Here is a 22,538-nt window from a genome sequence, read left to right as displayed (position 1 = left end):
GTGTCGCGGTATCGGATTAGGTCTGTTAGGTTGTTCCATGGTGACTGGTGCGGGATGATCAGTAAGAGGACGAGCTTGTTGGGGTCTTTGTAACCGATTGATGTCGTCGATAGTAGGAAGGATATTCTTATGTCCTCTTGATCTGGTGTGCATGCAAGGTTGCAATCAATAGGTTCCTAAGATGCAAAACAAACAAGCAGACAACCAAAACAAGTCAGCACTCAGAATAACAAGTGTAACAGAACTTAATCTTGCAAAACTTGAAATCTTAAATGTAGCAAAACGAATCCCAAATGGCAACGGCGCCAAATTGATACTAGGATTTTTTGTGTCTCCTAGCAGGTTCAATTAACCTTATGTTTTGTAGTACTTAAGGTGTCAATCCAAATGGGATGTTGCTAGCAATCAAGATGCAATCAAGAAATCACAAGTCAAGCCAATATAAAAAGAGTGTTTGTCTAACAATCCTAGAATGATGAAAATGCAAAACGGAAATGAGTCACAATACTAGAGACGAAAATGTATGACAAGAAGTAAACAAGAGTAAAAACGAAAACGAGTCTAAGCACGAACAAAACCGCAAGATAAGAAACAGTCTCAAGAATGCAATAAAAACCAGGAAGAAAGAAGTCCTAAGGATGGGTGTAATTGATGTCGGTGGAGTCTCCTAGTCTACAGAGTGATTAACATGCCACAAGCAAACTATCCCTAGACAATGAACATCACGACTTAGCTAATCCAATCTCTTGGCTGAAGCTACTCATACTCAAACACTTCCAAACCTAGCTCTCGCTAGAGAAACATGGTTAAGCAGGCATGACGAACTAGTTCATTCACGTCAACAAACATCCTAGACAACTAATCTCTTAGGATAGGAACGTAAGTCTCTGGCACTAGTTGGTCAGACATTTTATCGAACACCTTTTAGGTGTGGAAGTGTCTAAGACCTAGTTCCAATTGATCAGAGAGAAACTAGTATTTCTAACTCTAGTCCATAAGGGTTTCATACGAATCAAGCTTAAACACCCTACATACTAATATCCTCCACCTAATCTATCCCATCCTCAAGAACTATCACACTACTCAGATCCGAAAATCATCATCAAGAAAGCAAACACAGAAAACATTGAATCAAGCATAGTAAGATAGATAAAAATAGGAATAACAACTTTTTCGAAGAAATCAAGTGCAAAAACTGAATAAACTCGGAGATGTCGGATTACAAGTCTCAGAGCGTGTTTTGGTGGCTAGGTCAAACTTTAACGAAAAGAACTAAAACGAGCTAAAAGATAAGATCTCGGCAAAGACTTAACAAAAAATATATATAGTAGTCCAACATGGAAAGCTCTAAAACTTAAAACGACAAGGTAAGGAGCGTCTTCCTGACATGTGTGATCGAGTCAGTGTGCGTCCAGTGGCTCGATTGGTATATGAAAGTGGCTTGAGTGGTGTGAGTAGGAGTGGCTCGAGCGTGGTTGGTGAAAGTGGCTCGAGCGTGGTCGGTGAAAGTGGCTCGAGCGTGGTCGGTGAAAATGGCTCGAGCTGGGTGTATACGCATCCACTAAAACGATGGTACCTCTTGAACCACACCTCCGATTGGCTTGAAATAAACGGCGTTGGAAATATGACTCAATTCCCTGCAACTTTGATGAAGACGTCAAAAGCTTAATCCCACTCGAGTGGAACGGCTCGAAGGGGGTGGCTCGAGAGACGGTTCCGGGAGTGTTGTGAGATTAGCTCGAGAGAGGGTTCTGGCAGTGTTGTGAGATTGGCTCAAGAGAGGGTTCCAGGAGTGTTGTGAGATTTGCTCAAGAGAGGGTTCTGGGAGTGTTGTGAGATTGGCTCGAGAGAGTATTCCCGGAGTGTTGTGAGATTGGCTCGAGAGAGGGTTCTGGGAGTGTTGTGAGATTGGCTCGAGAGAGGGTTCCCGGAGTGTTGTGAGATTGGCTCGAGTGATGCGTTCCCGACTGATGACTTGAGAATGACTCGAGTGATGCGTTCCCAACTGGTGACTTGAGAATGGCTCGAGTGATGCGTTCCCGTCTGGTGACTTGAGAATGGCTCGAGTGATGCGTCTGGAAGGTGTGGCTCGAGCGGCGTCTGGAAGGTTGGCTCGAATGGATGCGCTTCCAATGTCTCCTAGATACCTGAAATACTCTGAAATGCACAATGTATGCAAAGATGATGCAAGAGCTACCTAGACATGCAAAGTGTATAGAAAAGAATAGAAAATGATGCAAAACAATGAGTTATCTTAACTAAATGCATAATAAATATATGCTAAGGAGAGACAAAATATAGACATATCACCTACCCTGAAAATTGACAAAAATCTCATTAACCAAGGTATCTCCCCAGAAAAAGCCTCTAAACACATTTCTTCTCCAACCCATACCTCGTCCCCAATGGATTGCTCTTCCCCCCCCCCAGCCGCCCCATTCTTTCGCTCATAACAATCCTTTTGATGTTTTAGCTTCTTTGTCCCTCCCAACACAAACCCTTCCCCATTCGCCTACCTTACCTCCTTCAAATTGCCCTTCATCTATCCTTATTGCTCTTCCTGAACAACCTTCTGAACTACCTATTGGATCACTATCTCCACCTGAAAAGGTGATCAAACAAATGAATCCTACCTCTCCTCTCTCTACTGTGGTGAATCTCCCATCTGAGGGAGAGGATCCCCTTCAGTCTTAACCCCTTATTTCTTTCTTAATGTACATACAACCATTTTTTTGGAACATTCGTGGTCTAAATAATCCGGATAAGCATCAGTCTTTTGCTTCTTGGCTTGCTATACATCAGCCTCTTTTTGGTGCTATTATTGAAACCCATATAAAGGAACCAAATTTGAACAGAGTTATGAGCCTTACCTGTCCTAGTTGGCACTTCGTCTCTAATCACATTTCTGCTGAAGATGGAAGGATATTAATCATTTGGAAGTCACATGCTACAATCATAGTTCTGCATCAGTCAGAGCATATGCTTACAACTGAAGTTACTATTCAAGGAAGCCATAGATTCTACTTTACAGCAATCTATGCACCTAACTTAAGTGAAGAACGTATTGACCTTTGGTGTCATCTCCTATGTCTTCAACAACGCTTTCAGTTGGACTCCCTCCCTTGGCTGTTAGGTGGTGATTTTAACCAAATCATTCATCCGGCAGAGCACTCCAATCCCAATGTCGACCATCTAACCTCCCCTATGCTTGAATTGCGTGATTGTCTCTTGCAACTGGAGTTATTCGATTTATGCTACCAAGGTCCTCGTTTCACATGGTCAAATCAAAACCCATTAAACCCTATTGCAAAGAAATTGGACAGACTGCTTGTAAACAATCATCGGCTTACCTCCTTTCCCAACATTGTTGCTTCTTTTTTAGCTCCAGAAAATTCTGACCATTCCCCTTGTCTTGTGAACCTAGCCGCTCCTCTGCCTTCTGCTGGCACTAAACCTTTTAAGTTCTTTAACTTCCTTACCACTCACCCCCTCTTTCATTCTACGGTTGAAACTTCATGGATCTTGGCTGGAAATTTACATCCTCTGGAACCAAGTTTGTCAGTTCTGAGTGCAAAACAGAAAACACTAAAACAAGAGTTAAAAACTCTTTCGAAAAAGAACTTTTCAGACATTCAAAACAGAGTAAGAGAGACTAACCTTTTGCTTCAATCTGTGCAGGTTCAAGCCATGGACTCTCCATCAAATGACTTGTTCCAAAAAGAAAGAGAGTTGCGTACTAAATGGGAATTTTTCCGCAAAGTTGAAGAAGCTTATTCTAGACAGAGGTCTCGCATTAACTGGTTGCATGAAGGAGACTTGAACACGACTTATTTCCATAGAATGACCCAGATTAGAAACGCCTTTAATGCTATCAGGTCATTCACCTCTTTGTTTGGCACTTTGATCGTAGATCCACTGGAGATGAGTAGAATGGCTGTCAACCATTTTCAGTCTCTTCTTGGCCCTGCCTTTATGCAACCCCTTCCCATATCCACTTCTTGGATTCAGAACCTCATAAGCTATCGGTGTCCTACAGAGCTGAAACAAACAATGGTCAAAATCCCTACAGTGGAAGAAATCAAGAATGTGTTGTTCAAACTGAAAGCAAATAAAGCTCCTGGAGCTGATGGCTTTACTTCAGCTTTCTACAAGGCAGCTTGGGGAATAGTGGGTTCAGAAATCACCTTCAGTATCTTGGCATTCTTCCAAACTGCTTTTCTTCCTTCAGCGGTTAATGCAACTATACTTGCCCTGGTCCCTAAATCCTCTAGTGCTTTCCTGGTCTCTGACTTAAGACCTATTTCTTGCTCAAATACCCTATATAAAGTAATATCTAAGCTGCTTGTCTCTAGAATCAAGCCTGCTCTTCCCAACTTAGTGCAAAAAAATCAAACTGCATTTATAAAAGGACGGCTGTTAGTAGAAAATACTCTTCTCGCTGTAGAGTTGGTTAATGGTTATCATAAAGCGACAGGTCCTAAGTGTATAACTATCAAGGTAAATATTGCTAAAGCTTTTGACACAGTTAGATGGGAATTTATTTTTAGTTGTCTAAGAGGAATAGAAGTCCCTGAACTCTACCTGCGGTGGCTTAAAGCATGCATCTGTACTCCTTCTTTCTCAGTGGGCTTTAATGGAAGTGTACATGGTTACTTTACGGGTTGTAGATGTCTGCGGCAGGGTGACCCGCTTTCACCTTATCTCTTTGTTCTGGTTATGAATTGTCTCTCAGTCATGTTGGATAAAGCTGCAGAGGAAGGAAAAATAAATTATCACCATAAATGCAAGAATCTAAAGCTTACGCACTTGTGTTTTGCTGATGACCTTTTGATTTTTGTTGATGGATCTGTGTCCTCTGTGCAAAATGTTCTCCTTGTTTTGAAGGAGTTTGAAGAAGCTTCAGGATTGGCGATCAGTCTCCCTAAAACAAGCTTCTTTACGTCAGGCCTCTCACAATTAGAAATCGATCAAATCAGAGTTGGTACAGGAATAAGTCATGGTCAGTTGCCAATTAGGTACCTAGGGGGGCCGCTATGCACAAAGAATCTTTCTCTTCTGGATTGTGCCCCTTTGATTCAGTCAGTAAAAGGCAAACTAAATGCTTGGTCAACAAAGACTCTCTCATTTGCAGGTAGACTCCAGCTACTATACACGGTCGTTGCAGGAATTTCTAACTTTTGGTGCTCTGCTCATGTGTTGCCAAAGAAATGCATTGAGATTCTAAATTCTCTTTGTGGAGCTTTCTACTGGAAGGGAACAACTGAGGGACATCACTCAGCGCGAGTAGCTTGGAGTACTATAGTCACAGCAAAAAAAGAAGGAGGATTAGGTGTATGTGACCTGCAAAAGTGGAATAAGGCTTGTATGATCAAGCTTATTTGGCTGCTCTTCTTTCGATCCGGCTGGGTCGCATGGTTTACATGAACTGTCCTCTCTGGAAATCTCAACAGTTCTGGACAAGAAAGTCAAACAATCAACACTCTTTGATAGCAAACAAGCTGTTAAAAATTAGGGATGAAGCTTACCCTTGGATTAAGATGAAGGTGGGGAATGGTAGAAACTGTCGGTTTTGGAGCGATCATTGGAGTAAGCTGGGGAGAATGTCGACCTACATACAAGGTGAGGGACCTTTAGGATTTCCTCGAGGAACTGTAATTTCCGATCTATGGAGACGAGGGTGAATTATCAAATTGAGCTAACTGCTCTTCAGCTTTCGGAGGAGCTGAGACTCATACATCTGGTGGATTAATGACCAACTTAAAGATAGTCACACTATTGGGAAAAAAATTTTGGCTTTAAGCGAAACTTTACCTAAGGTTCCATGGCATAAGATAGTATGGTTCTCAGGAGGAATCCCCAAACACAATTTCCTTATCTGGCTTTTTGTGTTGAATAGGTGCCCAACGCGTGATAGACTACTCCACTGGGGATTGCAAGTTGATCCATTGTGTTTATTGTGTGCAACTGCAGAGGAGAGTCGCGATCACCTCTTCTTTGCTTGTCCGTTCAGCTGGTCGGTCTGGAGCCAGATATCTCGGCGTTGCTCCTTCTCTTTGCAGTCCTCTTGGTCTGAAAAGATACACAACCTCATCCACTTTAGGGGTTCCTGTGAAGCAAAGAAACTCCTCCTCATTGCTTGGCAGGCCACGATCTACTCTCTCTGGACTGAGAGAAACCACCGGCTACATCGAAACTGTTTTAAACAACCAGATCACCTTCTTCGTCAGATTGATTTGTTGGTGAGGGACAAAGCTTTAAGTTTACGCAACTCCAATTCGACGCTCTCAACAAATTTACTACTCCTTTGGTTTGCTGGATCCGAGGGATGAGATGATTGAGTAGGAGCAACCCTATTTTTTTTGACGATCTACTCTGTGCGATTTTCCCCGATGGTGTTTGGCTCCAATCATTGATGGCAGCACAAGGCGGTTTGATTTGGATTAATATCCCAACCGACAAATTGGTTCAATCCTAACTGTAGTCCAACTTTGGTTCCCTTCTAACTTAATGGATTTCGTAATTGCTAATGTCTAGTTAAATTTATGCTTGTTGGGCTATTTAGCTCTGTAAAATATTTGATTTCATGCTTTAATTTGAATGCCCTTTAAAAAAAAAAAAATCTGGTTTTAAAGAAAAAAAATTATCGTCCGAGTCCAAGAGCTGTAAAAAGTGAGAATCACGCGCGATCGAGGCGCCTAGGATAAACACCGAAGCGAAAAAAAAAAAAAAAATTCAATGAGAGCAGAGAGAGAGAGACCAAACAACCCATTGTCCGATCAACACCGATCTACTTCTCCAGACATGTTCTCACACGTGTCTCTTCCACTCTCTCTTCCGATTTAAACTTTTCTTTTCTATACACACATTAGTCTCTGTGATGTCCTCCGTTAGTAAAAAGAACTAAGTGAGAACTCGATTCACTTCACTTCACTTTACTTTACATCTGGAGGGATGAAGGGAGAAGGCAAAGTGTTCTTGAAGTCGCGCATGAAATGGATTGGTCTTCTTGGTCTTGTCTTGTCTGTTTTCTCTCTTCTTGTCCATTTTCTTCTCGCTGGATTCACAGATGACTCAGTCTCCGATTACTCTATCCCTGTTACTATCTTCTCTTGGAGGCCTGTCTTTGACAATCCCAGATTCGCTCGACATGTAAAAAATCTCACCTTTATGTTTAGTGGATCTCCATTGTTGAATCATAAAGAAATTTTTATTTTAATTTGCTCAAGTGGGCCATTGTTCTTTTCTTCTGGGTATCTATAGAATCGTTTCTTCTTTCCTTAAACAAAAAAGATTTAATGCTTTTTAAGTTGTAGTTTTGCAATCATGACTCTCTTCCTTTCTTAGTTTAATTATTTATCAAATTGGTTTTTTTTAGTACTGTTAGCTTTTGATGATCTTACAACTTATGTATGTATGTTGCAGACGCCTTTGTATAGAAGACTTTGGGGACCAACAAGGCATGTAGATACATTACTTCCTGATGCTACTCCCAGAGATTTTCATTCAGGTTATTTTCTTATTTACAATTCAATTCATGTCTTTTTCCCTACATTATCGGATCTGGAACAATATCTTAAGTTGGAATTATAGCTGACCTTGTTGTGTTTTTGATTAGTTCAATAAGATTGGTGTTCTGTATTACTTATGTTTATTTCTTTTTTTTTTGTATTTGGTTTGTGATTTGGTGGGGACAAATGGTAACAGATCCTCCGGCAAGGACAAATGGTTTTGTTTTTGTTAGAATACAAGGTGGTTTCCATGAGATTAGAAACTCGGTAAGAAAGAAAAAGTCAGGATTATATTGACATTTTCAATCAAGTGTGTGTGACAGACACTTCTCATGGCATTTTTACTTTTGGTCATTTTTCTTAGATTCCTGATGTTGTAGCCGTTTCTCGGCTTCTTAACGCTACTCTGGTGATTCCTGAGATTCAATCAACAACTAGCAGTAAAGGAATTAGGTGCAGAGACTTAATTGGTTTTAAAACTTTTACTTTGGTGCTTTTGATTTGGTTCTTTGCTCTTATTTCATCTATTCGTTGTTGCTTTACGAGCAGTTCCCAATTCAAGAGCTTTGCGTATTTGTATAATGAAGAGCACTTCATGGCTTCACTTGCAAAAGATGTTAGAGTTGTGAAAACTCTTCCCAAGAATCTCAAATGGGCTAGAAGAAAGAAACAAATCCCTTCATTTAAAGTCTCTTACGGATCTTCGCCTTATTACTACTTACACCATGTTCTACCTGTTCTCATTAAGCACTCGGTCGTTGAACTAGTTGTCCCTCACGGTGGATGCTTACAAGTAGTGAAAAATTTCCCCCTATTTGCTAACAATCATTTCTCTAAAGTATTGATCATTGACTATATTCTTACTCTTTCTCTTCATGTAGGCTATACTTCCAAGTGATCTTGAAGAATATCAGAGGTTACGGTGTAGGGTTGCGTTCCACGCGTTACAGTTTCGAAAAGAAGTTCAAGAACTTTCCACTAAAGTATTGCAAAGGTTAGTCTCTTCAGGACCAATGTGCATTGTTTGTTGAATGTTTTTTTCTTTTCCTTTAACGCTATTGTGACTATTTTTACGTGTAATGTCCACAGGCTGAAACCTTTGGGACGACCTTTTATAGCCTATGATCCAGGGATGACAAGAGAAGCTTTGGCCTATCATGGCTGCGCTGAACTGTTCCAGGTATTTTAAAGTTTATAGTATTGTCAAGTTAGGGAAAGAAGCTGTTTCATAGTGTATTATGATTAATGTGTTTATTGCATTTTGGAGCTACTCAAAGGATGTTCATACCGAGCTGATTCAACATAAACGAGCTTGGATGATAAAACGTGGGATTGTCAAAGGGAAGCTCTCTATAGACTCAGCTGAGCAACGCCTAGCGGGCTTATGCCCTCTGATGCCAGAAGAGGTAAGCAAAGAGTATAAATATATACAGATTTTAACTCGAAGTTAAATGCTTTGGATTCTGTCTCAGGTTGGTATTCTTCTACGAGCTTATGGATACTCATGGGACACAATCATATATGTCGCTGGGGGAGAGGTTTTTGGTGGGCAGAGAACACTAATTCCATTACATGGCATGTTTGAGAATGTCGTTGACCGAACTTCTCTTAGTACTAGCTGGGAGCTTGCTAAGATGTATGGTCGTGAGGCGAAACATAAAGATAGTAAGACAATGGCACCACCTTCGGTCGAGGAAGAAACGAAACATGATGCACTGAAGAGCACAAGACAGAGGCCTCAACCGCTTCCACCTCCACCTGCAAGACCAAAGTACTACAACATTGAAGGTTGGTGGGGTTGGGTAGCAGAGAGTGACAATGAGCCCGAAAGCACGGTTATTGAGTTGAGAACTAATGCTCACAAGTTGTTGTGGGAAGCGGTTGATTATGTTGTTAGCGTGGAAGCAGATGTATTTATCTCGGGATTTGATCGTGATGGGAAAGGACATCCGAGTTTTGCTAGTTTAGTGTTGGGTCACCGGCTTTATCAGTCTGCTTCTTCTAAGACTTTTAGACCAGACAGGTAATACTGTAATGAATGTATCATCTTTGTTTATAGGAGAATAGTAATCTTGATATTTCTCATACTTGTAGGAAACAAATTGCAATGCTATTGGTAGAGATCCGAGACCATATGTACGAGGCAAATCACACTTGGATAACATCAGTTAGGAAGCTTCTCAAGAGAAGCATACTCGAGGGTCTACTCGAATCTTCCAAGAGATCAAAAGCCTTTAGTTTTCTTTCGCATCCTGTACCTGAATGTTCTTGCATTACACGGACCCATCCTGTTTCAAACGCCTCACTGATTGAAGCAGATCTTGGGGTTACACACCGCTGTCCGCAATGGATGGATGGCGTTGTAAGGCAAAGATCAAAGGATAATAAGAATGCAGAGAAAGAAGAGGATCTTGATGAAGAGGACTCATCTTCTTCAGGATTGTTCTTTGGTCACAAGGAAAGTGGAGGGAACAGTAATAGTAACAATGAGACTGTAAATTCTGAAGCTAACAACAAGGAAGAAGGACAGCTTGAAGATCAAGAAGAGCTTGAGGGCGGCGAAAGATAAGCTCTGAGTCATCAAAAAGAGAACTGGATTTTGATTGAAGATGCAATAGCTTATATAGACAATGAGTAAGTCGCCGGTAGATCTAACTAGGAAGCTCACTTCTTGGGTTGTGGTATTTTTCACCTTTTTTCTCAAAAATAGTTTATTGCCTGGTTATTAGGTTGTGTATTAGAAATTTTTCTTTTCTTTTTTTTCCCGTGATCAATTTTGCAACAGTTTAGTAGTTTTTAAGAACATAATTCTATCGAACTAAATATTTAAGTAATATCATCTTAGAGGCAAATTAAATGACTCGTCTCTTTTCCTAGTATTGCTAGGTTTTTATGTTATAGCTTAGTGATTAGCATTGGAGATAGAAGATAGTAGAGGACTTGCTCAGGTTAGCCGAATACTCTTCATGTTATTTGGGTGGGTAACAAATTAGAATCTAGCTTTTATTAGCCGTCTATTGAATGAGAGCAGCAATGAACATAAACTGATTACGAAAAATTTGAAATTTATATTTTTAAGAACATGAACAAAAATGCTTATTTCTATCATTTTTGGTTGATTTTTATTTTCTATTTTACTTCTATGTTTCAATAAAGAAAAACTGATCTTTCATATTTTAAACTTAGTTGCGATAAGTAGTCGTTGGGGGTTTCGCAGGAACAGTCATATCCGTCAGATTTGTTAACACTAATTCAGATCACTTCCAACCGTATCGAGAAACTTGCCTCAATACTCCATTTGACCTTCCAAAAAACTACTCCTTTTGTTTCATATTAAAAGTCATTTTAGATTTAAGATTTTGTTTCAAAATAAATGTTATTTTGTATTTTTAGTGTAGATGTTTGGTTAATTTTCCAATTTTATCTTTATTACTTTTATTTATTGACCAACAGAAAAAAATTGTATAATATATTAATAAGAGATAAAATAGAAAATTTAATAATTTTCTGAATGTGTGACAAAATCATAAACAACACTTAATATGAAATAGAGTGAGTATATGTTTTGTTTGGCGAGAAAATTGAAAGGCGTTGTAATACCTGAACTCAGTATCCGGAGCTGGTCAACGGATTGACTTCTTGGTCCGGTCCAAATCACTCTTTAATAGCAAAACCACCAACTAACCATGAAAAATGAACTCTTGACTTAACCAACCTCTAAAAGAAAGAGGAGTGAGCACCCATTGATACCACATGTCAAGACACACCAACCCCATGCATTACAAAGTCTCTACACCCAAATACGTTTCGATAATCACAAAGTCTAAATCTAAGACCAGCAACAATCACTGTGTCTTAATTCTTGTGACACACAAACATAAGCACACATCACACAAATAGAACTGCATCCCATGATACCACGTGTCAAGACACGCCAACTCCATGTATTACCGGATTCATCATGCTTTCGCACTTTTTCCTACACAGTTTACTCTTGCATCCGGATCCTTCGTGCCACTTGCACTTCTTCCACACACTTCACACTCGTTGGCTCGTTAGCCAATCATGATCTACCCGCATTTCGCGCCCGTAGACCATCACACAACTACAAGGATCTCTCCTTGCATGACTCTCTGCGGCTCACTGCATCTACATGCCCTTGGCACCTATCTCCTCCCACACAAGAACTTATTTTACCACAACAAAACATGCATTTACGCAATCACACCATCTTCAATCAACACGCACAAAATATCCATTTTAGTTCAATATCTAACTCAAAGATACTAATTCTCTTTCTTATACTTTATAAAAAAAATATATTTATATACTTGTAAATATTAATACACTCAACAAACAAATACGGTTATTCACAATATATGCAACTCGTAGGTATACTCAGTTTAACCCTAGACAAAGCAACTATCCAAACACATCTGAATATGTAGAAGACACCAACTAGTCATCATCTTGGCCACACGAATAGCATCCTTGGTTTAGCACTTGCAACAATGGAAATCTAAGCCAACGATCTTAATCGGTTTAGATTAATCGATCAAAGATTATATTCCAATAATAATCTATGATTTAATCTAAACTAGTAAAAAATACATGTATAGTCACCAATATATTTGTGGCTGAGCCTAAATATTCGTGGCTATAAGGCTAAAAAATCACGAATAGTCACCAAAAAAAAATCGTAGATATAGCTTCGTAACTAAATTGTTGGCGTTGCTTTTTCGTGGCTTCGGAGTCAGGAATTTGTCACTAATCATTTGTGGCTAAATTTAGCTACGTAAAGATCACCATTATTTTGTGGCTAAATTTAACTACGTAATGATCACGGTTATTCGTGGCTACCTATAGCTATGAAACTATCACTTTTAATTTGTGGCATACTATAGCTACGAACTGGTCAAAGTCCTTAGTGACTATATTAGCCACCCTTTTATCACCATCTAATTCGTGATAATATAGCCACGAATTTAAGGAGTAACAATTTAGTAGCTCTACTATTAAGCCATGATTTTGGTTGGTGGCATTATTGTAACAAATCTATAAAAATAATTTGTTTAGTGACTGATTATTTGCCCAAAAAAAAAAATAATAATATTAATTACTAAAAACAAAAAACCTGTAACGAAATGCCAAAATCACAAAACATGAAATTCAAATAACGATATTTACATTACTATAATTAGTTTGATAAAAAAGACTTACTAAATAACATTAAGTAGTCTTATCTTACATTTTACCAAAAGACTTGCTAAATAAAAGTCTATCCGTTAGAAAGTTCAACAAAAAAGCTTAACCATCATTGACCGAAACTTAAATACCTAATGATGCACACCAAGCATCTAAGTTGCCTTGGTGTGAAGCTGGAGCAGGAGCTGGTATTGTAGAAGCTGGAGCAGGAGCAGCTATTGTAGAAGCTGGAGCATGAGCAGGAGCAGCTATTGTAGAAGCTGGAGCATGAGCAGCAGCAGAGGGTTAAGTGCTTGTCGTGATTCAACCAGCTCTTTCATAACTGTTCCCATGTTAGTATTCAAATCTGCAACATTGGTGTTGAGCGTCTTGAAGTTTGTCTCCAAACTAACCATAAAGCTCCATTGAGTTTCCTCGGGTGGAGGTGTGGCTGGGATTCTCCTACAGGAGCACTCAGCAATGCATCGAGAGTTTGCTGGATGTAGTTGTTGGCGTGTGAAGATGCTGCGCTTGTAGAACGTGTGGCTCCTGGCGGTATGGCACATGGTGGCATCCAATCCATCTACGTTGCAGCTCTGCAGTTAGAAGATAAACAAAAACAAAAATTAGGTTATGTTAATAACAAGTCAAGTAAACAAATCCACAAAGTTGAGAGTTAAGTTTAAACATAGAACAAAGCCAAGTTTCGAATCCACATATACAAATCCTAACCATCAAAAACATGTTCTTAAGACTAGCAAATAGCAACACATAACAAACAAATGACAACACTTAAAGCAAAAGCTAAGTGTCTTGAAGAGATAAACCAGCAAAAGAACAATATCTAAACACCATAATTAGAGCAGTAAACAAGAATAAAAAAATCACACATATCGAACGCTTCCTCAGCAAACAAGAACAATATGAACAAAGCTATGGTTGGAAGAGATAAACGATCAAACAGGAATTAAAAAAAAAAAACAAAATCGAACACTTATGTTTAAAATTCAAAATCAAACATATCTAAACATCATCTTAGTTGAAAACATGCTCAAATCAAAACATTAAAGAATAATATGAACAAATAAAATCCTAGATCGAAAACCCTAAACAGAAACAAAATTAAAAGATCTAAACAACTTTAGAGAAAAATAGAAATAGAGCATGAAGACAAAGAGAGAAAGAGACAGAACTAGTAATTAGGGAGCAGAAGAAGAAGAAGAAGCATAAGAAGAAGAAGAAGAAGAAGACGGATACCTACTGGACCTGACTCGGAGGACCGTGGCCGACGGTGGCCGGAGAGACTCATCGCAGTGCGTCAAGGAAGAAATCGAGCGGAGCTACTTTCAGATTCGGGAAAGCAGAGGATAATCAGATAAAAAGAGGCGATAAGAAGAGGCATTAGGTTTTTCTGATTTTTTTCTCGAAGTGGTTATATGAACGATGAAGGGGAAAAGCTTTTACTAATACCCTTAAAATTACTATTTAGCCAAATTTTCATTTAACCGCAAAATTAGATTAATTTTGGTGGAATTGTCGGAAATTATTTGGTGGGTATGGTGGGAAATTATTTGGGTTAGTCCCCCCAATCTAAAAAAAATTGGTTTAAGAAAATTATTTTATTTTATTGAATTTTGGTAACAATTGTATGATTAGTAATATTAATTTCTATATGATTTAGCAACACTAATTTCCTGATAAAATAATATATAATAAACATAATAAATTCATTCTTTAGATAAATATTATATATATAAAGAAAAGAACTCATAATATATATCAATATTAGTGCTATTATATGGCTTATCAAAATTAATTTATATGATTTAGCAATATTCATTATTATGATTAGAAAATTAAATATAACAAAACATAATATATATAGATATAATGATATATTGCAATGTGATATTACATATTATAATGAGATATTACATAATTAAAACATGAGAATTTATAAAATATAATCAAACATAATTCATAAATAAAAAACTTATTCGGAACCGTAATCGGAATTTGAATCCGAGTCATCACACGAATCGTCTAACTCTCTTCAGTTATATATTCGTCATTAGGAGAAGACACTGGTAAAATATGAAAATCCACTTCTAACTCTTCCTGTGCTTTTTCTTATTTATAATTATTTTCAGTTGACATTTTGTGAGTCCTTATTTTTTATTAGGAAGAATTAATTTTTACTTTAATAATTTTAAGCACACTTAATTTTAAATTAAAATAGAAAACATAAAATTGGTTTAAAAAATATAGGTAAATAACCAAAAGGTAACCAAGGTACCGTTCAAGTTTCGAAATACTAAATCTACACTAAACTCCAAAACCCCATTAATCAAAATTAAAACTTAAGCATACAATAAACCCCCATTACAAGCTAAAATTTAAGGTTCATCACACTTAAATTTGTCTCCTTATTAAATTAGAACATAAAACAAACATAGTTATTGGTTGGCTTGTAATAAGACTTTCCAAAAAGAATAGTATAAATTTGTTTTTGTCTTTGTGAGTTTGTTTGGTCATATGGATATTTTTAACCAAGTTGTGATGGGATAGTGACCTTAAAAATTAGTTTAACTTTCTGCCTAAATTTTCCCATATTTTGAAATATTTATCTTACGAGTTATGTCTATGAGCAATCCAATTAGTTTGAAATATTGAACTGTGTGCAGGTACTATCATAATAATTGGAGTTTGTACCAATTAGCAACTACAAACCACACAAATGGATGAGACGAACTTTGTGGACGATTTCTACAAACTTGGAATCAATATTTACTTGGCTTGTTTCACCATGCACCTTGTAATTCCATTAAGGAGTAAGGACACTCTCTTCTTCCTCATGCAATTACAGAAATATTGACACACATGATTGTTGACGGCCGGCAATTTCAACATTTGACAGTTCGACACCATTACTACTAGTCTACCACACAATTTGACGTAGCATTACTACTACATGTATCATGTATGGTTGAGAATTTATAGCATTTATGGTATATGTACGGATACTCATCAGCCAATGGAGACAAATTCTTGTTATTTTTTTGGTATGGTTGAGAAATCACAACGTTTAACTCAAGGCAACAAGAACGTTACTTGATATTTATAAAACTTCTTTATATTTAGTTCAATTCCTACCTACTCTATGTACTCGATTCTTCAAATATTTAAGTCAAGAGCTTGATAAAAGTCTTGATTACTAGTAAAAAATGACATTAAAGAAAATCAGCCAAGTCACAACTTAAGTTATTGCCCAAAGTTCAACAGCAAACCACAAAAGATCTGAGAGATGGAGGAAGAACTCAAGAACTTGATAAAAGTCTTGGTTTTTACAATCATCTCCATATCTTATTGTTACTATTTGCCACCTAGAATCAAATCAGGACTTCCTCGGTTCCTCTCTGTTTCCCCCATCCTTGCTCTGTTTCTTGTTCTTCCTCTGTTTTTCTCCACTGTGCATCTCTCTTTCTTCACAGCCTTTTTTTCTCACATGGCTCGCAAATTTCAAACCCATTCTTTTCTCCTTTGATAAAGATCCACTAGTCCCAGTTCCCGCAAGTCTCTCTCGGTTTCTCTGCTTTACTTGCTTCCCAGTCAAAACCCAACAAAACCCTAAACCTCAAACTCATCTACCCATATTGGCTTTTGCCGTTAAAGTTGCTATCTTTGGTGTGCTATTAAATTTGTATGATTACAAACAAACTCTGCCTCATGTTCTGCTATTACGACTCTATTTTTTTACATATGTACCTAGAGATTGAGATTATTCGTACATTACTCAGTTTTTGTTTATATATCTCTTGGGTGTGACTTGGAGCCACAGTCTAATAAACCATAATTAGCTACGTCTCTACAAGACTTCTGGGGTCGTCGATGGAATACTGTTGTGCCAACTATTCTTAAACCAGCCGTTTACAAACCAATGCGGCAAGTCTCTGAACGGCGAATGAGCTCAGATTGGGCTCTGTATTCTGGGATCTTGGTGACGTTCACCGTCTTCGGTTTGGTTCACGACTCGCTCTTCTTCTACTTAACTCGTGAGATGCCCACAGGAGAAGTTACTATGTTCTTCATGTTACGAGGCGTTTTCCTTGCGGCGGAATTGGCTGTGAAGAAGAAGACTATTACTATTACTCCTGCACCGACTTAATCGTTGTCGGGCTAGTTGGATTTGATGGCTTATTCGGTGGGATAGCCACGAAAGTGTCACGAATTAAATTCGTGGCAACCTCTGAGTCACACTTTAGCTACGAATTAGTTAGTCCCTACATAGCCATCGGACTTTTATGGTGATGGGATAGATAATTCGTTGGAGTAGCCACGAGCGAGCCACGATTATAATTTGTGGCACTCAGTTAGTCACGATGTAGCTACGCTATATTTCGTGGTTATATACTTTTCCGCGTTTTAGTAGGATATGATGGATAATTCGGTAGAATAACCACGAAGATTGCGGAATATTCTTATTGGTTTCGCATAGACACAGTTTTGCCACGAAGTTTATTGTATCTATTTAGCCACAAATGTTTATGTGGCTATTCGGTGACAACGGTTGTCACGTAATTATTTCGTGGCTAAATTGTCACGAAGTTGCTACGAATTTCTTTGGTAACTTTTTCGTGACAAAAAAAAAATTTAGTCACGATTGTGTGTGACAAAAACATGGCTATACTTTTTTTCTTTACTAGTATAATAACCAAATCCGATTTAATTACAAAGATATTTTCCAAATAAATTAATTAGATTTAGTTTAATAATACCATCAGACCAGCAATCTGATAATTCATAACTAGGCATGTCAATTAGGGCTAGCGCCCGCGGGCTGGCTCGGCCCGGTCCTGAAAAACATCGGGCTCGGGCTTAAATATATATGTCCAAAAAAAATCGGACTTTTCGGCTCAGTCCGTTTGGGCAATAGGGTTTTTCGAGCTTAGCCCGACCGGGCTCGGACCAGCCCGAAAAACCCTTAAATAAAAAAATTTGTACCTTTTTGTTAATATTTTTGTTTGATTGCAATATTTGATTAATAATTTATTGTAAATAAAGTTCTAAACTCCAATCCTAGTTTTCATATTTACTTAATTACCATACTTAATACTTTAAAAATTTTTATCTATGATGTTTTATATGAATTATATATTGGTTTGTTTGGTTAAAGTATTGAAATTTTATTTAGCTTTAAACTTTTTCTATTAAATTAAGTTGGTTGTAGTGAATATAGATGAGTTATTAAATTTTTGATTGATTTGTTTTATAGTACACCTTCAAACACTACTTTTTAAGGCTTCTAAGTTTAATTTTTTGATCGGTAAGATAAGCCCGAAAAGGCCGAAAAACCCTATAGCCCTGTTAAGGTCAGGCTCAGGCTTTGAAATATAGGCTCGGAAATATTTCGGGCCGGGCCGGGCCAAGCTCAAACATATGCGGACTTTACGGATTTCTAGCCGAGCTGGGCCGGGCGAGCCCGATTGACACCCCTATTCATAACACCACAAGTCAATCCACCATCACATGCTCCCGGTTTAATACCAATTCCTAAACCAGACACACTAATCGATTCACCACAAGATTAAATTAACCAACGTGACCGTCGTCTAACACACGTAACCATGCACGACACCATATACGTTCGAATGTTCGATAATCAAGCTTTCGATTCTGGACTTAAATCTCCTGGTTTAGTTGGTTAAGTACTGGTTAGCAATAAACGAACAACACAACAAAAACAACACGAGACGTAACGCTTCGTCGTTTACCTCTCGCGGTAATTACTCTACCCGTCTACGGACTACAGCGGATCAACCTCACGGTGGTTAGGTCCTCATGCCACAACAATATAGAACAACACAAAGCGACAAATCAGACAAAGCCAGTAACTCCCTGCACAAGGAGTCAAGGAGATCTAGGTTACCTTACCTTTAACGGTTTAAACGATGACTACGACTACTCCAGTAACACTCCCTTCGTCGTTTTGCAAGTTATTTGTCCCTGATGGGCTGCAATTTTCAAAAAAGCCCACAATTGAATTTGAGGATGTTACAGGCGTCATGGTGGAAAACTCCATACCAGCTAACTCGTACGTAGTATTGAGAAAGTGATCCGAACTCGTGTGGTCTCTACCCTCTATCATAATTGACCACGTGTACAATTGCTTCTAAAAGAAGATTTCATTCTCGTGGTGTTGTTTAATTTAAAGAGATGTGTAAAAAAGTTATACATAAACTAATACACTCGCTATTTACGATTAGAAAGAACCCTCTCTTCTAACTATAGCTATATATTTCATTCATAATATTTAAAGTAAAATACAAAGAGCTGGTAAGGAAAACAATTTTTTCATAAACTTAAGCTGGCGAGTACATGAACACTATCGGAAACTAAGACTAATTAAGGTAAACTAAGGAGAAATAACCCGCACAAACAAATTATACAACATATATTTATTACTTTCCGGAACAGAACTCAGAGATCCAAAAAAAAAAAATTAAAACTTATGAAAATTAAAACAAATCCAAGACAAGAAAAAACAACACAAACGGGTTAAAATGCAAGATTCTCCTTCACCACAAATTAGAACTGAATTAAAGCGCCATGCGACACTTTATGTTGCTTCAAAGCAAAGCTACCAGAGGCGGTGAGACATAACCAAAGCCTAAAGACAGTTCAGGAAGAATGACTCTTGAAAACAGGAAAGAGATCTCAATCTGCACTGTTGATGATTCTTCATCAGAGGTAGTGAAAGAGCAGTTGGAGACTGCTTCCGCCATGAAACAGCAAAATCTGAAGCAAAATTTGATGGAGAAAACTAGAGCCAAGAATCTGAACCAAAGGTTAAAAAAATCTAAAGTTAAAAATTTTAGATCTGAAAATCTAGCTCTGATGTCGTTAGAAGAAAAAAGAGATGGATGTGCTGATAAAAAAAGAAACAAAGGCAAACTAAAGAGAGAAACCTGACTACGGTGATGAAGAAGCCACCGAAGACGGTTAACCTAGGCGGCGGCGAGTTTTTTGGCTAGAGAGAAGGGAGAGGGGTTTTTTAGGGTTTCTAAAAGAGAGGATTTCACGTTTTTTCACTTATCATCGAAAAACACTATTATTTATCATTTTGATGTCATAGTATTTTTAGGGTTTTTTTTCTTTATTACACTCATTCTTTTTTTTTTTATACTAGTCAATGTAAATTTTTGATCTAAAAATTTTCAATTAGATAAAAATCTAACTTTTTTTCCTCTGCTATTTGATATGCATTTTTTTGATTATCTCAAGTACATTACAAACAGTTTTACATGTACAACTGATAAAGTGTACATAAGTATAGAAATATCATATTTTTATTTGTAAAGCTCAATGTGTGTACATATGTATAGACTTATAATTTTGATTTTTTTTTGTAAGAAAGCCCGAAAAAACACCTGTACCCCTGGTAGGGTCAGGCCGGGCTTTGAAATATAGGCTTGAAAATATTTTGGGATGGGCCGAGCCTACCTCAAATATATGCGTGGTTTGCGAGTTTTGGGCCGAGCCGGGCCGGGCAAGCCCAATTGACATTCCTAGCTTATTAAGAGTACATAAGCTTGTTTGTACAAATTCTCTTTTGTAATGTTACACCATTACTCTCTACCTCACTTTGTCATTTATTTCATAACCCTTCTATTACAGATATAGTAATCACTATCTATGTATCTAATTATCATTAATAAATATATTAAAAATCCTATTCAATTTTGAAAATGTATTAGTTTGCAATTTTCCGATAATTTAAATTATGTTCCTAACTTTGTAACTTCTTGTCTATGATAATCTTGTAAATAATTGCTCATGTTATTGATAAATGAGTTTAACATTTAAAAAAAATAATCAGTTCATAATAATTGATTAAACTGCTATAATATATATTTTTATGATGGTTAGACAAACAATCTTAACAATATAAATTTTTTTTTGATATATTTAAAATTATTTATTGTGACACCCCGGTTTGCGCAGAGATTTAAATTTTTTGATTTGACCATATATGTCACCAAAGTGTACTTATCTTATCGATCAAGAGTTGTAATGCCCCAACCGCCACCTCTTGGTGGCCCCATGTCCACTCCCAGTCAATGGGCACACCTTCCTTAATAGGCCTCACATGCTCTCACTAGGCCCATGAGCCCATCCATATCCGATGGTCGGTTTGCTATGTCCCGGAGGCTTTAAGGACTTGTTTACCGTCCCTACAAATCACCACATGATCTTTCCCTGTCTTTTGTCCTCAGTACAGTTCTGACAATCACTTTCTTCTTCTCTCAGTCATCGTAAATAATGTGTCCATAAGCCCATTAAACTTAAGTGGACGTATAAGGTCAATATACATATTTCGTTGTTACTTTTGGTTTGGTCGTATAAGCCCAATAGGTCGTTTTTTTAGTCGCTTAGTATTCAACACAAATTAGAGGAATAGAGAATTAGATTTGAGACTGCTTACGTGGCTTCTTGATAATGTTTTTCATTTGGCTGAGGTGGACATTCTAAGAGGACTTAAAATGTCCATTTTATTAGTAGTAATTTTATTATATAATTACTGTATAACATATTAAAAATATATATATCATAATTATTATTAGACCATGACACTAGGATTCACGGAAGCAAAGGCGAGGAGTTCTGGGTTCTGCTCGAAACACATCATGTTCTCTTCAGGTAATGTTACCAACGCTTCAATTCCTTTTCCGTCCTTAGAATCGATCAACATAGTTACGTTTTCTAATGTTGGAGCCACATTGCCGGCGACCCAAACCGGGGATCCCCATCCAAAACTAGCCTGATAAAGAGGTAATTTGCACCAACTACTCAGGGTGTAGGGTTGGTGAGTCTCATAGCTCAACATCGAATAATTACTGAGCATCAGATTTGCTATTTTAGAACCCATCATCAAAGACGTCGACCCACCCTCGTCTTGGATTACAACTCGTAAATCCTCTTTCTTTTTTCGCAAGTCTCTAACGGCCTCTTCAATTTTAACTTGCTCTTCTCCACTAACACTCAAGACCGCAGAAGAGAACATGACATTTCCTATTAGGCTTTCTGGCAGAAGGGAAGGTATCTTAGGACGCAAGTTAGAGGGCAGAATCAAAACCTTCGTGACAGAAGTATTTGTGTTTGACGATGCAGCTGCAACGAAGGCTTTCCAGAGAAGCGCAGTGACGCTCTCCACCCGAGTAGGTCGGGCTACGACGTCTGCACTAGCAGCTTTGGTCCTAAGTTCTTCCAACTTGGATGCACCGAATACAAATCTCTTTGTTATTCTGCTTATCTTGTTGGCATGTTCGTCTACCGGAAGCTTAAAGAACGGATTTGCTGGTGGGTAAAAATTTGCTGCCGCAAACTCGGGACCAGCCACTGATTCACCTTCTCCACGAGCCATAGCAGCCCAGGACCGAATGAAAGTCGAGATGGAGGCTGCATCCGCGATTTTGTGGCTGATGCAAATTCCTATGGCCATGCCACCACATGAAAAATAAGTCGCCTTCACAAGCAGCAAAGGCCATGTACTTGCAGCCTCATAAGGGTTATCGATGACGTCAACAGGAAGTAACTGTTGGATTGCTTTAAAATCCGGACATCTCAGGACATCAGAGAGAGGACAGCTATTGACACGAGCGTCGACGAAAATAGCGCCTTCATCGTTACAATCGATGGTGACGCCGTTGATTCTGCCGGCAAGAGGGTAGAATTTGGTCAAGGTTTCGGACAGAGAAGTCTTGAGTTTGTTGGAACTGTGTTCTGGAGAAATCAATTCATCTTTGGTGTAGAAGAGAAAGGCCGCTGTGTAAACTGGAGGGAGGATGT

General features: G+C 38.1%; 3 protein-coding genes and 1 long non-coding RNA gene across 5 annotated transcripts in view; 1 reads left to right on the top strand and 3 right to left on the bottom strand.

Annotated features, from left to right (window-relative positions):
• LOC109132618 lies at positions 3,664-4,910 on the bottom strand. The gene is made up of 3 exons (XR_002037632.1): positions 4,582-4,910; positions 4,185-4,393; positions 3,664-4,038 (listed from the first exon to the last, which is right to left on the bottom strand). It is a non-coding gene; the product is annotated as an uncharacterized LOC109132618 (long non-coding RNA).
• Positions 6,750-10,370, top strand: LOC104780203. The gene is made up of 10 exons (XM_010504700.2): positions 6,750-7,149; positions 7,423-7,507; positions 7,705-7,775; positions 7,873-7,961; positions 8,058-8,301; positions 8,390-8,502; positions 8,598-8,688; positions 8,786-8,914; positions 8,981-9,531; positions 9,603-10,370. Exons 1-10 carry the CDS (start codon positions 6,952-6,954, stop codon positions 10,075-10,077), a joined length of 2,046 nt encoding a protein of 681 aa, XP_010503002.1. The 5' UTR covers positions 6,750-6,951; the 3' UTR covers positions 10,078-10,370.
• Positions 12,654-14,147, bottom strand: LOC104780202. Of its 2 annotated transcripts, none has more exons than XR_766665.1 (2): positions 13,950-14,147; positions 12,654-13,288 (listed from the first exon to the last, which is right to left on the bottom strand). XR_766665.1 is itself a non-coding variant. In XM_010504699.1 (2 exons), the coding sequence occupies exons 1-2, from the start codon at positions 13,999-14,001 to the stop codon at positions 12,962-12,964; spliced, it is 375 nt and encodes a 124-aa protein (XP_010503001.1). In that variant the 5' UTR covers positions 14,002-14,147; the 3' UTR covers positions 12,654-12,961. The 2 variants fall into 2 exon arrangements, 1 of the variants encoding a protein (XP_010503001.1); XM_010504699.1 differs by having other exon boundaries at positions 13,954-14,147.
• Positions 21,245-22,538, bottom strand: part of LOC104783720 (BAHD acyltransferase At5g47980-like) — a 1,899-nt gene continuing 605 nt past the window's right edge. The window contains exon 2 of the mRNA XM_019244089.1: positions 21,245-22,536. Within this exon, the coding sequence (XP_019099634.1) occupies positions 21,310-22,536 (1,227 nt within the window). The 3' untranslated portion in view covers positions 21,245-21,309. The remainder of the gene's footprint in view (positions 22,537-22,538) is intronic.

The sequence above is a fragment of the Camelina sativa genome, chromosome 4, assembly GCF_000633955.1.
Source record: "Camelina sativa cultivar DH55 chromosome 4, Cs, whole genome shotgun sequence".
NCBI lineage: Eukaryota > Viridiplantae > Streptophyta > Magnoliopsida > Brassicales > Brassicaceae > Camelina > Camelina sativa.
The sequence above is the reverse complement of the archived record's forward strand: the minus strand, read 5'-3'. Positions and strand labels throughout refer to the sequence as shown.